Genomic DNA, 17,571 nt, shown 5'->3' with positions numbered 1-17,571 from the left:
GCTGTGTAGTGAAAACTAGTCCACTCTGGCTCAATCCCATTGGCCCCTTATAGGAGGCTGTCTCATGAGAAATTAGTATGAGGTTATATTGTCCTAACACTATATGTAACATGAAGAGTATAACTAGGCAAATATATACAAGGACAATTATTTATTAAGATTTCAGAATCTACACTGAAACCTGGGCTCAAAAACTAGGCTTATGAGACGTTACAAACCTCTGAACTTTCATCCTCCAATTAGCTCTTGGGGGTCACTACCACAGGTAGGTTGACTGTAACTTTCAGATAGGATGTCTAGCTTTAAAAATACTGAAACAGAAGGAAAGCTAAACATTAAAATGATACATTACTGTAATCTGATTTAAGTTTTTAAAATAACAATAAAACACTGTTCACAAGTTTCTAACAGCAGTAAAACCATAGTTATTGGGCATTACATCGATAGTTAACCTTTTCTGTGTGGTAGTTGTACTCCTACCTTGCAGACATGGCACACTACCAGACTGTAATGCTCTCTAATCAGGTTTCTTTTACTAAATTCAACACCAAAACTGACCGATGACTCCTTGCCAATTTGACCAATGTATTTGAGCCTCTTCCCTCCTGTCTGCCCCTCTCTGCAGGCTATGAGACTCCAGTGGGACTCACCACCTCCCCCTCAGCCCCTCCCTGGCAGGGCCGCAGCATTGGCAGCTCCAAGTTCCGGATGCTGGAATTCTCAGCCTTCCTAGAACAGCAGAGGGATCCTGATACAGTAAGCTGGACTGGTACTTTGATGTGCATACTGTATATGGATATATATAGAGAGAGATATCCCCTTCACTGTTGTGATTTGATGGGTATTCTGACTCAGAAAGCCTAGGCCAACCGTACAAAGCAGTGGTTTTCACAAGTACCCCGAATGGTTCAGATTTTTGTTTCCTTCTTTAACTGTGTGCTGTAGATATGAGATCACAGAGAAATCACAGTAGCTAAAGTTTATGGGACTGTTAAGTGCTGTCTTTTGTGAACTGAAAAACAATCCAGATTTTAAACAAATATTTTTTCTCATGTTTAAAACAATAACCTGTTTAAAACTAATAATAATGGAAGCTTGGTCTTGAATGGGGAAGCAGGGACTGCAGAAGGTGGTGTTGGAGACTCATTTGGGTCAGAGCTCAACCAGGGGGCAGTGTGCTGCAGGAGGGGCTGTAAATCCCAGTACAGGTCAGCACAATCCTAGCCTGGCTAAACTCCCCTCTGTCTTAAAAACAGAAGGCTTGAATTCCCCAATCAATGTATAAAAAGCAACAGGCCAGCCCTAGATATTGTCTCTCTGGATCTATCCTGCTTAAATGTATTCTTATAATAGCGAATTCACAACCACACAACATTTGCAATAAAAGGCATGACAGGGTTCCTTGTCCTTTGCACTGAAAAGGTTAAAGATGAGATCAGTAGCTGCTCTACATTTCTACTTACCTGCCATAGATACTTGATCAGCCAACATATCTTTATAGAAGTAAGACACATCGCCATCTAGTGATCTGCCACTTTGTATCAAGTTGCCTTTTGTTTTGCCAGCAGTATATTGCTTTGCACTTACTAACATAAAGACACTTTGGCTGATCAAGCCTCTAAAACATATGTTTATGGCAGAAACTAGAACTGAAAACAGCTCCTGAGCTCATAATCAAAGCAACTTAACTTAGACTGACCAAAAGAAAAAACAGCTGTACTTGAGCAAAGGTAGCACTCGGAATGATTGAAAAAAGAAAACCTCAGAAAATGTCATTTGAAGCTTCTCACTCTTTAATATGTTATTTTTCAATTGATGCTTTTTGGGAGTTCAGAAGAGATTTCACTCAATTGCCCCCCCCTCCCCTTCTATGTGGTTCTGCAGTATAACAAGCATCTGTTTGTCCACATCGGTCAGTCAAACCCCACGTTCAGCGACCCCTACCTGGAGGCAGTGGACATCCGGCAGATTTATGATAAGTTTCCGGAGAAGAAGGGAGGCTTGAAGGACCTTTTCGAGAAAGGACCAGTCAATGCATTCTTCCTTGTCAAATTTTGGGTGAGTTTTCTGTTTCAAAAAGTACAACACAGTGGGTTACAAATTGCTCCTGTTTGGATTCCATAGCCATTTCCGTCTAATAACCGACTGGGTGTAAGACGAGGTCAGTTCTCTCCCAAACTGTACTCATCACAATCATGCATTTTCTTTTCTATAGGCTGGTTGGTCTTCAGAAATAGGGCAATACTACATTTCACTTGGAAGGGTAGGAACCTATACCATTTGAAATTGTTTTTATTTATTTAAGAAGGTTGTTCCATTCAGAGTACCATTTAGTAAAAAGGTAATTTGTATACCTTTTAATAATGAAACCAGGTTGGTTGAGCTGAACAATCAGATGCTAGAAAAGTGCGTGAGTCTCTGTAAATCACCTTTTATAAAGGTGTCTGCTACATAAACTAATAAATAATAATAATAATAATAATAATAATAATAATAATAATAATAATAATAATAATAATAATAATAATACTGACATCTTTATTTTGTTATTTTTGGGAGGGGGGCATCTAAAGTATGTTATTAAATATTTTGTTTTTTTATTTTTTTGGGGGGTGGAAAGTTAGCCTGAGTCTGTGTGACATTGCAGTGTCGCAGGGGAACAGTCATGTGACTGCATCACGTGAGAGACCGTCTGCAGACGCCTTGTGCGACATGACACCCTGTGTGCTGTGTGTGATCTGCACCCTCTCCAGTTGCCACAGCCGTTTATCATGTTGTTATCAAACGTAGGACAGACAGAAGGACAGACTGGGAGCGCTGCTGGCAGGCGGAGCTGTTTAACCGAGGAGTCTGGTGTCCAAGGTCTAGTCCCCTCACATTCCCCACACGACAATGCAGGAGCGTGATGTGTGTATAATAAGAAAGCGCTCGGAGGCGCAGAGAATGGCAGGGCTGCTCTTTGAGAGTGTAACCCGAGCACAGGCACCTGTCCCCCTGCTTGCTGCCTGACCCCCTCCAACATGCAACATTATTTATAGAGTGCCAGCCCAAACAGGCTGGAGTGGGGACACTCACTGCAACACAAAATGAAGCATATACATTATATTTTATTATATGTCTCTCAGGCAAAGACAATTGTTCCTGCCACCAAACAATACATTAATATTTCACTTGCTTAGGATTTTATGTGGAGTTGCGTGGGGTCCTCATGCCTCTTGCACAAGAAGTCAGTGGGGTCTTTTTCTCATGACAAAACTTAATCTAGCCACACTTAAGGTCTCCACACACCAGATGCGATGAGATTTTTTAATTGACGACGAGACACTTTCGCAGCGACATGACCCTATTATTATTATTATTATTATTATTATTATGGTTTATTTCTTAGCAGACGCCATTATCCAGGGCTTACAATTGTTACAAGATATCGCATTATTTTTACATACAATTACCCATTTATACAGGTTAGGTTTTTACTGGTTTTTAATGCGTTATTGCAACGGAGTCTCGCCCCCTTCCTGGCTGGCCAACTTCCCTTGAACCCTGGGAAAGGACTGTCAAGCCAGCCCGTCCAAGGAACTCTGTTCTCGCTGCTAAGCGCCCTCACAGGTTTACAATCATTGTATTTCTGTCACACCCACCTATTAACATTACATACTCTAAAATACAGTGAAATGAGGGCCACAAAAAAAAATCTTGATAAATATATGTTAAGATCTGCCACTGTTTAGATCATTAAGCTTGAACCCAATGTAGTGTGGTGACATGATACATTCACTTTACTTGACTCAAGTAAAAATCCAGCTAAGCAATGAATAGCTAAATGATAAGGGCCTTCTGAGAATGTGTGCATGAGGGGTAAGAAAAACATGCAAACTGTTTGCTTATTAACCCTTTCGCTAGAAACAACATGTATTTAGAAGTGTGCATGTCTTATCAATGTGCTACATTAAACATCAAAAGATGTACACCTTTGTGTGGCAGCATATTTTATGCTGGTAGTTTTGTTTGTTTAATAGATTAAAGTTTGTGAGGGGCAGTGGGGTGGGAACAGCTACAGTCTAGGAACTATACAGGTACTAGTGATCACAAAGTAAATTCATAAATAACATTTCTAAAAATGTACAGACTTTGCTTCTCAAAAACATGGTAACTACTCGTTCTACTCCTCCCCCTCCCTGTTTCTCCCTCTCCTTCCTTTTCTCTCCCTTCACACTGCACACACACACACACACACACACACACAAAGCACCTAACCATGAAAATGTGCTGTTTAATATAGGCATGTCACAGGGTTGCCCTGCGGGGTCCTGAGGTGTGGGTTGGCATGACAATGGTGACAGGCTGTTGGTCTACCTGAAAGTGATGGCATTTTGGATTGGATTTTAGCCTCTGCCCGGTCCCGAGCCGCCTCTGGCCCTGTCTTAACAGATAGTCTTGCGCCTGTGAGACACCAGGAGAATCAGATTTCAGCCAGCTTCTGTATATTTTTACATAGTAGCACGTCTGGGTGATTCAATTAGACATTATGGGATTTTTTTATAGTATAAATTCCCTTACGGATCTTTGAAGCGGTTCTATTAAGACAAGGCAACATGGGTCAAATTAAATTAAGGGGTTCAGTAAATTATTATAAATGAGCAGATTATATTCAAATAAAAAAGCAGCAGGAGAATGAATGGTCTTTTAAGTTGTAGGGGTACTCGGGTAGGGTATATGTGCATGCTAGTGGCTCAGTCACCTCCCTGCCTATAGATCTACAGGAGTTGGAGCAAAAATGAAAATCACCTGCCACAACACTGTCAATGGGGTGTGTGGGGTTTCATTGATTCTGAGTTGGCAAGGTGTTCAATTCTTTCTGGAGGGATAAGCGACCAATCCTTAAGAATTTCTTCAAGGAAGTTGATTGTGAAAATATGCAGCAAATTTAAGACAGCTTAGGCCTTTTCTGCTCCAGAGGGGGGCTCTGCAACAGCGTTGGTCGTTGTTTTTGGTCTACTGTGAACGCAGCGGTCCCTGAGACGGCTCACATTTGCCATGTACACTTGTGGGCAACACCCTCATAGTCAGTGTGAAACAGGCACAGACAACAGCAACAGGAAGCTGGGATTGTTACTCGAACAAAATAATATCTTTGACAGAACGCTGAGAGAGACAGAGGCAGAGGATTCCAAAATACAAACAAGCTTTTATATTTGTGCTATTATGGGAAAAGACATTTAATAATTAATGTGGGATAAATGTGAAACAAGCCCAATTGCCACAAACTTTTATTGTCAGAAATATTATTTTTCACACACATCTACAAAAGGAACCTGTGATCTAATTTTGAAATTATCTGTTTTTTTGTACAGGTAATGGGCCCGAATTTCGAAAGGGGTTTCATTTTTGGTGGAAATGGCAAAATCTGCTGAATTTTTCCACTGGTTAATCGGTTAAAAAATATCTGCCTATTTTCTAACGTGATCCTCCGTTTTATCCGCCAGCAGATCACATTTCATGAATCATTTTCTGCAGTTCTAAATAAATAAGTAATTAATGGTTGCTTACAGAGCTTGAGCTGATTGTGTCATTCGTAGTCTTGTCAGAGTCGCTTGTTTAATTAGGACAACATAAAACAAACAAACATGATCGGAACAAATGATGGGAGTTACAGGTTTGAAAGGAGGTATAACTGCAGTGTACACAAATTAAAATTAATGAAAACTTTTTTTTGGGATGTTACACAAAGGGTTTAAACTAATCATTTCTTTCAGGACACTTAATTGTTTCTCTCTACACAGATGACGAATAATACGTCCAGAAAAAAAAAAATTATATGGGGCAGCAGTGTGGAGTAGTGGTTAGGGCTCTGGACTCTTGACCGGAGGGTCGTGGGTTCAATCCCTGGTGGGGGGGACACTGCTGCTGTACCCTTGAGCAAGGTACTTTACCTAGATTGCTCCAGTAAAAGCCCAACTGTATAAATGGGTAATTGTATGTAAAAAATAATGTGTACAAAATAATGTAATTGTATGTAAAAATAATGTGATATCTTGTAACAATTGTTACAAGATATCACATTATTGGATAAGGGCATCTGCTAAGAAATTATATATATATATATATATATATATATATATATATATATATATAGATATAGATATAGATATAGATATATATATAGATATATATATATCGTAAATCATGCAAACCTTTTGTGTAAAACAAAAATAAAAAATGTTCTTTTATTTTTATGTTATGATCCCAAGCCGAAATACGACCCCATCGGGATCAATCCCATCTCCTTGAAGACGGTTCATTGACATTTTTAGAAAGCTGAAATCTTACTAGTCTTGTGCAGACAACTGACTTCACCAAAGCTGATCTGAATAAGAGCAAATACCAGAACAAGATCTGACCACCCCTTCGTGTCAAAGTGAGACTAGTTTGAATTATTTTCCAGGGTAGCCCCAAATGTGTCAAACTATACTTTGGAAATACACATTTTAAAAAGTGATAAATAAATAAAATAAATGCATTGAAGACATACGCTTTTAAATAAAATAATCAAACCATACGATTTATTTATTTATGTATTTCAGAAGTACTAAAGTACTGTTTAATTAAGTCAATATTGCAACAAGCATAATATCAGAACATTCCAATATTATAAATATGCACTTAAAAAAAGGAACAGTGCTAAAACAAAATGGTACAAGAAGTAGCGCATATGCATTGAAATGCTGAATACTGTATTATTAAACTGAAGACGGTCCCTGAAGAGAAATGAAAGCTAACTTACTTTAAGGAATGTATTGTATTTATTGTATGTTCATCCACAACTTTAAGCACTCCATTAAAAATCCTACTTAAAACTAAACAGCAACAGAAAAAAGTCTATTTAAAAAACCATTCTATTGTAAAGTCACCTGTCCAAGTTCACTACTTTATTCTGCACCGTACAGAAAGCATGTTTTCCATGTTGAAGTTTTTATTTTACAAAGGTAAGCCCAACATATATATCTGAAGTGCAAAGCAATGTGTACCCTGTATCATTGTTGAACATCAATTTCTATCCCTAAATAACATTTTACGTTCATAGTATATTTATAGATCTTATCATTTCCTCCTGAATGGTTTGTTTCTTGTTCAGGTCTGTGTGAGTATGCTATTGTGACGGCTGGCAGGGCTTCTCACAGGCGGAGGTGGGACGTGAACGCGGGACATCCCGCACTGATGCACAGCGCAGATACCGTTTTACAAAAGAGGCGTCTCTCTTGCAGGAGCTGGTATCCGGCTTATGTCTTGATATTTGATTGTGTCACCTACCAGCCTTGACCCCTACCCCCGTGCACTGTTTAAATGGGGAAAGCATGAAACTTAAAAATGGGTTATTAGAAAAGATAGCAAACGGAAGCAAATTCCATGTTAGACAGCTAAGGATACATATGAATAAGAAGCCAACTTCAGCATTGTCACATTAAAGCTTTTTAGTATTTTTTTAGCTTGTTTGTTTTTTTAATTTTGTAATTTTCCAAAGTAGCCTATACGTTTGACACATTTGGAGCTACCCTGGAGAATAATTCAAATTAGTCTCACTTTGACACGGAAGGGATGGTCGGATCTTCTGGAGGTAAAGAGAATTGTGTGCGTTGCAATGGGATTGTATTTCAGCTTGGGAAATAACCTTCACGTAAGGGGTGATCGATATATCGCCATCAGGCACAGACTAGTTCAGGCTATGTGCAGCAGTGTGGAGTAGTGGTTAGGGCTCTGGACTCTTGACTGGAGGGTTGTGGGTTTAATCCCCAGTGGGGGATACTGCTGTTGTACCCTTGAGCAAGGTACTTTACCTAGATTGCTCCAGTAAAAACCCAACTGTATAAATGGGTTATTGAATGTAAAAGAAATTGTGATATGTGAAATAATGTATAATGTGATATCTTGTAACAATTGTAAGTTGCCCTGGATAAGGGCGTCTGCTAAGAAATAAATAATAATAATAATAATATGTGCGTGCATACTGGGTCAAAGCCGGCTGAGATGTAAACGGGTGGCTCACATGATAAGAATCTTCTAAATGATCGACTCTGAGCCAGTTCACCGAGTCCTCACTTGGTGCATTTGTAATTTGTGCAGTCTTGGATACAGAAGCAAGCCAACCAAGTGCCTAGTATAAGCCCTCCATCAAAGTCTGTGAGCTTAATGACTCCCAACAAGTCAAATAGGCAAATGTTTTAAGTAATGCTTTACATTTTTTTTAATGTACTTAATTTATGAATAATAATTTAATGAAAATATTGAGATGAGTTGTTTTGTATTACATTACAGAACATATGTTTTCACATCTGTCATATGAGGGGTAGCTAGCTCACACGTTTTCTAAACATCACAGGTGTTTGGATTTGTCTAATTTCTGTATTTCACACGACTTCCATTGAATGAAATGAGACTGTCTGTCAGTAAGCACTGTCACTTTGGTGTTGGACAGGCGGATCTGAACACGAACATGCAGGGTGACAGCGGCTCTTTCTATGGGGTCTCCAGTCAGTACGACAGCTCAGAGAACATGATCATCACCTGCTCCACCAAAGTCTGCTCCTTCGGCAAGCAGGTGGTAGAGAAAGTGGAGGTAAGGAAGGGGGAGGTTGAGGAGCAATGTGAATCCAACACAACATGAATTACATTGCCCAGCCACTATATTATGGATTAGGATTTGTTGTATTTGAAATGTATTCAAGGCAGCAACCAAGATTTTAATCCTAGTTGCAATTTATACATATTTAACATAAAGCTACCGGGCACAAACAACTTTAGCAGCAGTGTAGATAAGAACAAGTGTATACTAACACAGCTGATAAAAACACTTTTTAAACACCTTTGATTTAAGAGTTGCAAAGTCCAAGTCATAGAGAGGCCTTGAGCTTGCTTTGAGAAACCTTGTTGTCTGCATCCTTTATGCTTTCTCATTCCATCACCACCCGTTTCCATACTGTACTAAAGAGCTGCTAAAACCAACAACCTTAAACAGTATCTTTAAAGAAACCAACATTAATGATGCGAAAAAATAGTAAGATGACTGAAAGCGTGTAAGTAACTGGAGAAACTAAATGTCCCCATAGTTAGACTATGTATTACCATAGTTTGGTTTGCCATCTTTTTTAATATGCTTTACTAAACCTCTCAGGGCTTTACAATGGTCATCTATACTGTATCATGCTTTATTACACTTTGCTATGCTTTAACTGTGGTTAACTTTATAATGGACACAACCAGCTACACCACCACTTGTGATGTTATGCGTCCATAAAGCTCAGAGCCTACACTCTCCATAGTAAACTAGTAAGGTACTGTAGTGTAGCTGTGCACCATTTTCCAACAGCGGGGGTTAAGACTGAGTCACAAGGAGGTCAAGTGACTGTCCCAAGGTCACACCGTAGTGTAAGTGAGTAAGTTGCTGAGCTTAAGGGATATGGAAATAGAGGGGTTGTCTTCAATCCTTGGAAACTGGAGCATTGATCCTAGTCACTGGTGGTAAGAGAGAAGAGGCCCTGCAAGGCAAGGGTTGCAAGCATGTGACCTTACCTCTGGCAACATACTCTCTGTAACTCTGGCAGGGGCCCTGGCCCACATCTCATCAAACTGCACTAGAGGGGTGCCAGCTAGCAGATCCAGTTACCCCAGAAAACCAAAGATACCCTGTGCATGTGGCATTCTTTTTTTTCCACCTAACAGCTGTTGTCCCGAACAACTCAACCTCACACAGATCAGAGGACGCGTTTAATAAGCTGCACCCCGGTACCCTCCTGCCATGAGCGTACTGGATTATAATACAGTAACATCTTTACAATCAACCAAGTCATCACTGCTCTTATCAGCCAGTAAACCCCAGTGAGGGGTTTTTATTTATTTTATTTTATTTAAAGCAATGTGATGGCCAAGGCACCTTGATTAAGCAGCCACAGATTCCCTTTCCTTTAGTGACTACTTAATTCAGGGCTCACTGTATTGCAGCATAAGAAAAAAAAACTATGGCTTTAAGTCAGAAAGTATATTTTTGTAATCTTTTCTTTTACATGAACCGTTGGTAGACGGAGTATGCTCGGTTTGAGAATGGGCACTATGTGTTTCGAATTCACCGCTCCCCTCTGTGTGAATACATGATCAACTTCATCCACAAACTCAAGCACCTCCCAGAGAAATACATGATGAACAGCGTCTTGGAGAATTTTACTATTCTGCAGGTGAGCGATGTGTAAGAGGGGTCCAGGAATTACAAATAGTAGAAACTTTATAGTAGTAGAAAAATCTGTACAGCATAAATACACCTGCATGAACTACAAGAGTCAATGTCATTAAAGCACTTGAAGATCAATAGTCACAGTCATTTTAGTACTACAAATGACTTTTCCCAGATAGTTACGTGTTCTTTATAGACCACTGCAAGCTAAAGTAAAACAATTTTAAACAAACCACAATTGTACTGGACAACACAATAACACCAATTCCCTGGGACAATTCCATTGACTATGCGTTTTACAAGAAAAAAACAAACCAAATAAATAAAACACATGTTTAGTGGGTGCTTGACACATGTTTAGTGGGTGCTTGACACATGTTTAAGTGGGTGCTTGACACATTGCTTGCAGTGAGGGCGTGTAATTGGGCATTCGAAACTGGGAAGAAGAAAAGAAAACGGGATAAAACAATTGGGCACTTTCAATGTATCCATAACTATTAAAAACTGAGTAGTGCTGAAATCAGAAATACTAAAAGAAACAAAATAAGCATGAAAATAAGTATTTTTCAGTGTCTTCAAATGTTGGGATGGTTTGAGATCCACTACGTATATTGTTTTGCAGTGTAAACTCTCCTGATTGATAAAGTGTTCTCTTAATGGTTACCTTAAGAAGAGTGTTTGTAATTATCCACGAATGGGACTTTAAGCATGAACAGGTGTGAGTGGCTAGTGGCGTAGACAAAAATGGACACAAGCGTAAGAAAAAGAAGTAAAAGTAAATAACCTAACAAATAATATAAAATACTATTTAATGATGCCCTTTTCCATTCTTAAGTAGTATACCATAGACCACCCTAACATTTGAAGACACTGAAAAAGACTATAGTCAAAATGTTTGTTAATTAATTAATTGATTACGTTTATTTTACTAATTCTAAACTCAACCCTTTCAGATGTATACAGGGTGATTCATAATTTGCATATCATTGTTTTGCATGGTTTTCAATTCCACTTAAATATTAACATTATTGAACAGCCCTCTGGTGGCCAAAAGGTGCATCACAGAGTATCTTTGTCAGAGACATGTTTCCATTGCTTATCATCCTCCACACAATGCTTCAAAAAAACCTGTATAATCACCCTGTATAAAAATAGAAGCTGTTTCATTAATAAAACTACACTAAATATTTGTAAAGTAACTATGTGCTGCTTTTTTTTTTTTTTTTTTTGTAGGTGGTAACAAACCGAGACACACAAGAGACACTGCTGTGCATCGCCTATGTTTTTGAGGTGTCCACCAGCGAACATGGTGCCCAGCACCACATCTATAGACTTGTCAAGGACTAGGGGATTGGGAGATAAGACTGACCCCCATCCAACTACTTCTACTACTGCTGCAACAAACACAACCTCTGGTCAAGAGCAAATATATTTTTTTGGTGCCTAAACTTTCCTGTAAACAAGACAGTTGAACAATACAAACACTTTAAACATTTAAAGAGGATAACAAATACAGTTACAGTTACTGATGGATGTTTTGTGATAAAAAAAAGACAATGGAATTGCATGGACTGTTCTATGAGTTTTCCAGTTTTTATCTGTTACTTTTTTTCCTATGTTTGCATGTGGAACTGAGCAAAGGGTTGGGTTTTTTGGGGTTTTTTTTCACAAAAAACTACTTTTCATGGATTGTTTTCTTGCAGTATTAACCTACCACAGATAATGAATGAAAGGTGTGTTTTGGTCACCATCACAGTGAGGATAGACAAAGGCATGGTGAGCCACAGAGGATATCTGTCCTGATAGATTCCTTCAGTGTATTTTGCTGGATGACCTACTGTAAATGAAATGTAGGTCATATAAAAAGGATACGACTTCAAGTGATTGCAGCTAACAAAATAATTCCATAAATCTTACTTTGTTTTTGCACTTTCATTAGCTACAGTGGCCTCAGGTGTGCAGTTTTGAAAGAAACACGTTATAGCAAACATGCATTTTCATTTTAGAACGTGACAGCGGACACTACACATGGTGAAAGAACGTTCTCAGATTCTGTGACTTCCTCAGATAAAGTCTCTTATTGTTTCAAGTCCTAGGTCATTTCACCTTTGCGTGGTATTTGGGGTGAAAGCATAGCAGAGAGCTTCTCAGTCAATAAGGGAATCTGGTTGGTAAATGACAGCAAAGGGGTGGAGACATTTTACCCACCAGGTGAATTGACCAAGGAAGTTCAAGGTTCAACTTATTGTAGAACCAAATATTATGTTTTAAATAAACATACAGGTTAACTTTAACATGTGTTTCTTTCCAAACGCCACCTCTGATGCCTATATAACAAATGGAAGTGCACAACTGGTACCATTTTTAAATTACCATATTGAGGCATACTCAATTTTAAGTTAAACTTGGATTCAGGGTTTTTCAGTTAGGGGCTGATTCACATTAGCACATTATTGTGGTGCGCTTGAACGACAGCTACTGTACACAGTGATGCCCACTACAGTAATGACTCTTCATGCGCTATGTTAACATGGCTACCCATTGAACTTCACACTCATTTTATTATGCAGCTTTTAAAAGAAAAGTAATCTTGCTTGCTGAAGAAAAGGGAAACCGTGGAGCAGAATGTGAATTTGGGGCATCCGAGACGTGTGTCAGAAGATGGAGACACAATCGAAAGGCTACTTATCCTTGCGAATGTGACAAAGTCAGGTTGGCCAAATTAAACAAAGGAGTACAATAAAACTGACTGCCGTTCAATACTATAAGTACTGTACATATTTTATGTTCCCATTTGTAATGTCGTTGGTGACTTCCTCTAATGCAATACAGTGTTCCGTGCAGGTTTAACTAAATAATTGTGTTTTTTCATGGAGTTAAACTTGAATTCAGGGTCTTTTTTTGTCTTTGGGTTTGGGTTTGGGTTTGGGGTGCAACTTGAATTCAGAGGTGACTTAAATGTGAGTAGATACAATAGTTTTTTTAAACTACAACCCCTTTAACAGTGCTAAGTTAGTCCTACAGTAATATAATATGTTAAACATAAATAGAACCAGGCAATACACAGATATCTGTGTCTGTCCATTCAAAATGACTATCACACTATTATTCAGTTTAAAATTGAATTTAAAAGCTCTAAAATATATTTCACTCTTTTGCAATGGATGTTATTCAAGCACAGTCCACTACTAGGAAATCTTTCCTTATTGTTACTGTGTTTTGCAGGTTTTGTTTCAATCAGTTGAAAAAAACAAACAGCAGTTGAACAGCTTACCTTATTTAAATACTGTAATTTGTAATTCTGTAATACGATATTATCGGTATCCGTTATAATTGATTATATACAATAGCAAAAAAAGTGTATAATAACTGCATACAGTACAATTGGTGAGACAGACAATTAAAGACAGAGACAGGTATAGAAAGACAAGCAGACATGAAAAGACAGACAATATCCATTATAACTGATTATAAACAATAGCACAAATAAAAAAACAATGGCAAAAGTGTGTAATATTCCTTTTATTTCTAATCATATTCTATAATTGTTTATAGCGTAATAACATGTTTATAGATTGTTTAGAATCACTTATATAACTGATACCTAAACTGAAGTGTTACCTAAAATTGTACTTGTTAGTTCACCAAGTAGTAATTACAAATCAACCAAAACACTTTTTTGGTCCCCTCTTGTGCTGCTTAGGAATTGCTTACTGTACTGTAGCAAGTCTAGCCAGAAAGTCTTAGTCATCAAATTTTTATTAAGCAGTATGGTAAAATATCCAAGTAGTCTTACTTCAGTAGGATATGTAGAAATACAATGTACTGTACCCCATAGGAGGGCAGCTCCTTTCAGGCTAAACCTTTCCTTCCCTTAAACAAATATTCTTAACTACGCCGTCACCTTGCTGCTATTATTATTATTATTATTATTATTATTATTATTATTATTATTAAATAGTCATTTAGTAGACACTTTTATCCAACGTGACTCACAGACTAGGGAGTGAACTATGCATCACAAATGCTGCTGCAGAGTCACTTACAATAGGACCTCTGTTTTACGTTTCTTGAATAGGTATTCACTTCTGAGTGGCAGCAGTACATGTACTGTAGTTATGAGATGTAGTAACTAAGCAGTAATTCAGAATGACTTTTTGTTAAGGATCGAACCCAGGACTCATTTTAGTATCCATACACTTGCTTGTTTGCCCCACTACAACACTGACACTTACCAACTGGCACAGGAAATTAGAGACAAGTCCACAAGTGCTTCCTGTTGTGTAAAGGTTGTGTTGAGGAATGAAGAGCATGGCTGAGAAGGAGTTTTAGAAGAGCTCTCAGGAGGACAATAAGAGGGCAATCCTCCTGTTGAGAATTGGCTCTGGACATGTGGAGTCAAATATCAAATGAATTTGCTACAATAGGTGCTGTTCTAGAAAAACGGTTTACTTGTGATATATTTTCCAGATGATGTTGGGATTACTCAGCCTGGCGTAGATGGTGTGGCTTGTGGTTTGTTCTTTTTTCTGCTATGTACTGTACAGTGCTTTATAAATGCAATAAATAAACACAATGTCAAATCACACGTGTCAATGGCAGGATAAATTGTATACTAAAAAAGTTGGCCGGTGTATAAAAAGTTTGTGCACCACTGACATACAGTATGATATGAGGGGTCACCTTCTCTTAAAAGCTAGTAATTCAGGTTTCACTGAACTTACTTGATACTTCATGACACTAGTCACTTCAGACAAGTGGTTCTTTTATGTAGATGGTCAACCAATGCCCTGGCGTTCAGTATGAAGCCGTTCTGAATAGGGCACTGACTCACGTACTAATGCACATTGTGTAGACTGACTGTAGCTCTGCTGCCAACTTGTGTTGGAAGCATAATATAGCAATTGAACAATTCAAAACGTTTTAGTTTTATTTAATTGTATTTAAAACATTTTAAAGGTGCACATATTCTATCAAACACTTGCTTGCAAACTGTACAACTGTAACTTCTCCTAAAGAAGAAAACACATATAAACCTGTTTGTTGAGGTGAGGTGCACTGAAAATAATGGGAGAGTCACACATCTACACTCTCATGCCTATGTCTGTAACCATGGCTTGAGGGGTCTTGTAATTGAGCCCTATGCAGTCTAGATTCTACTGTTCTGAGCTCCATATGGTCATGCTAAACTAAGCACTAAGGATAGTTTTCTTTTACACCAACTTTTAATTTGGAAGTTTGAAGTAGCTCATCTTAACAGATCAGGTCCTCACCAACCCAGTTGTTAATAACTACAATCAATAATGACATGTGTGGACATGGATTTGATACATGCACACACGCATGAGCAGACACACACACTCTCAAGCAAAGACATGCCTGCATACCAAGTAGCATGTAGAGCATGTCACACACACACACCATGCGCCACAGAACTTGAAAAAAAAAAAAAAAAACCTCCACGCGATACACTTTCTAATAAGAATCCCATACAGCATTTATTCAGTTATATATTGCTTTGTTACATCAGATACGTTTGTATTACACACACACACACACACACACTCCACTGCCCTGCTGAAGCTGTGTACAGAGAGAATACACCCAACAATGTCCTTCCACTGCAGCAGCCACGCAGGCTCTTGCACCTGCAGAGCTCAACAATAACAATCCCTTTCCTTACATTCTTCTCAATCCTGGAAATTACGAGTAAGGAGAACTTCCAGTGTTTATTTTTAGAGTTCATTTGTACTAAACTGTTCATACCTGAAACCCACATAATACAGGGTTTGAGTTACCTAAAGGCTGAAAGTCTGATCCACTTCCATGCTGCTCACATGTTGAGACTGAGACTGAGAATGTTTATTAGAAGAGCTGTCCTGAAGGGAGCAGTTTGAACTCACCAAAGCGGGGACTTTTAACTTAGCCATGGCCTTTTTTTTATACTACTGGTATTTTAAACTTTTAAAGATTCAATATATATATATATATATATATATATATATATATATATATATATATATATATATATATATATATATGGATAATTGTGAAAAAAGTTACATTTTATTTGACACAGCCACTTTATTTTTTTTAATTGTAATTGAATTTTACTGTATAATGCCTCTGTATATTTAGAATAAAAATATAAATAATTTCTCCAGACTATTATGACATATTTACAGTGACACAATCATTATGTCAAACAAAGACCTGCTAATACAATGTGATGTTTTGTTTAGGTTAAAAATAAAATGTTATTGTCATAACCCTGGTTCCCTGAAATAGAAATGTAACCATTATTGTATGGTTATTGACCTCTAACAGGGAGAGGTCTGTGCTGACTGTCTGGCGCATGCGTGGTTCTACAGCAAGGAGGTGGCAGCCCAATAAGATCTGCCTGTCAGTCAGAGTTATGATAATAACCTAACGTTCCCTTTCAAGTACGAAATGTAACCATTACCCTATGGGTAAGTGTACCAAAGCCGTCGTAAGGGCAATATTGCAGAATGACTGGATTGCTACAAGGCTAAGCCGAGAAGCTGCCTTTTGTGTTGCCATTAGGAACCCCAGTAACAAGTAGCTAGGGTTAAAAATGAGGGAGAAACTCACGACTGAGAACGACTATCCTTGGGCCATGTATCAGGCATCGACGGGCTGCCTGCAGAGTTTTACAAGCACTTCTGGGGCTGTACTGAGGAGGACTTTTATGAGGTTGTGCAAGAGAGCTTTTGAGAGGAGGAGCTGCCACCGGCCAGTAATTACACTGCTGCCAAAAAAAGGAGATTTGTGTCTCTTGAAGAACTGGAGACCTGTTGCACTGCTCTGTATGGAATATAAGATTTTGTCCAAGAGTCTTGCTAATAGGCTCAGGGACCACCTAGTGATCAGACACATTGTGTTCCTGAAAGGTCAATCAAGGAAAAACCTCTTTCTGATTCTGGACATTTTGGATGTTTCAAAACTTTTCCATCTGGACGTCGGGTTGCTTTCTCTTGATCAAGAGAAAGCTTTTGATCGCGTGGATCATGGTTACCTATTTGAGACTCTAAAAGGTTTGGGGAGGGTTTTGTGTCCTGGGTCCGGCTGCTGTACAGAGGGGCATCCTGTATGGTGAAGGTGAGTGGGGGTCTGAGTCGGCCTGTCGCAGTGCAGAGGGGGATCAGGCAGGGCTGCCCTCTCTCAGGACAGCTGTACGCCCTGGCCATAGAGCTGCTGCTCTGCCTGGGGCCCCACAGGCTCCAGCCATTATGCTGTCAGCTTATGCAGATGATGTAACAGTACTGATCAGCAGTGAGGAAGATGTGCAGGCCCTCAGTGCTTGTCTCTCAGTCTATGAGAAGGCCTCC

The 17,571-nt window shown here is 38.7% G+C and overlaps 1 protein-coding gene across 2 annotated transcripts in view; it reads left to right on the top strand.

Annotated features, from left to right (window-relative positions):
• Positions 1–13,097, top strand: part of LOC117414886 (transcriptional enhancer factor TEF-3-like) — a 32,380-nt gene extending 19,283 nt beyond the window's left edge. The window contains exons 7-11 of one of the 2 annotated variants that reach the window (XM_059026923.1): positions 626–756; positions 1,918–2,058; positions 8,474–8,614; positions 10,074–10,226; positions 11,456–13,097. In XM_059026923.1, the coding sequence (XP_058882906.1) occupies positions 626–756; positions 1,918–2,058; positions 8,474–8,614; positions 10,074–10,226; positions 11,456–11,569 (680 nt within the window). In that variant the 3' untranslated portion in view covers positions 11,570–13,097. Of the gene's footprint in view, positions 1–625; positions 757–1,884; positions 2,059–8,473; positions 8,615–10,073; positions 10,227–11,455 lie in introns of both variants that reach the window. The other variant, XM_034024726.3, reaches the window with a different exon arrangement.
• Positions 13,098–17,571: the final 4,474 nt, after the last annotated feature.

Source organism: Acipenser ruthenus, chromosome 7, assembly GCF_902713425.1.
Source record: "Acipenser ruthenus chromosome 7, fAciRut3.2 maternal haplotype, whole genome shotgun sequence".
Taxonomy (NCBI): Eukaryota; Metazoa; Chordata; class Actinopteri; order Acipenseriformes; family Acipenseridae; genus Acipenser; species Acipenser ruthenus.
The sequence above is the reverse complement of the archived record's forward strand: the minus strand, read 5'-3'. Positions and strand labels throughout refer to the sequence as shown.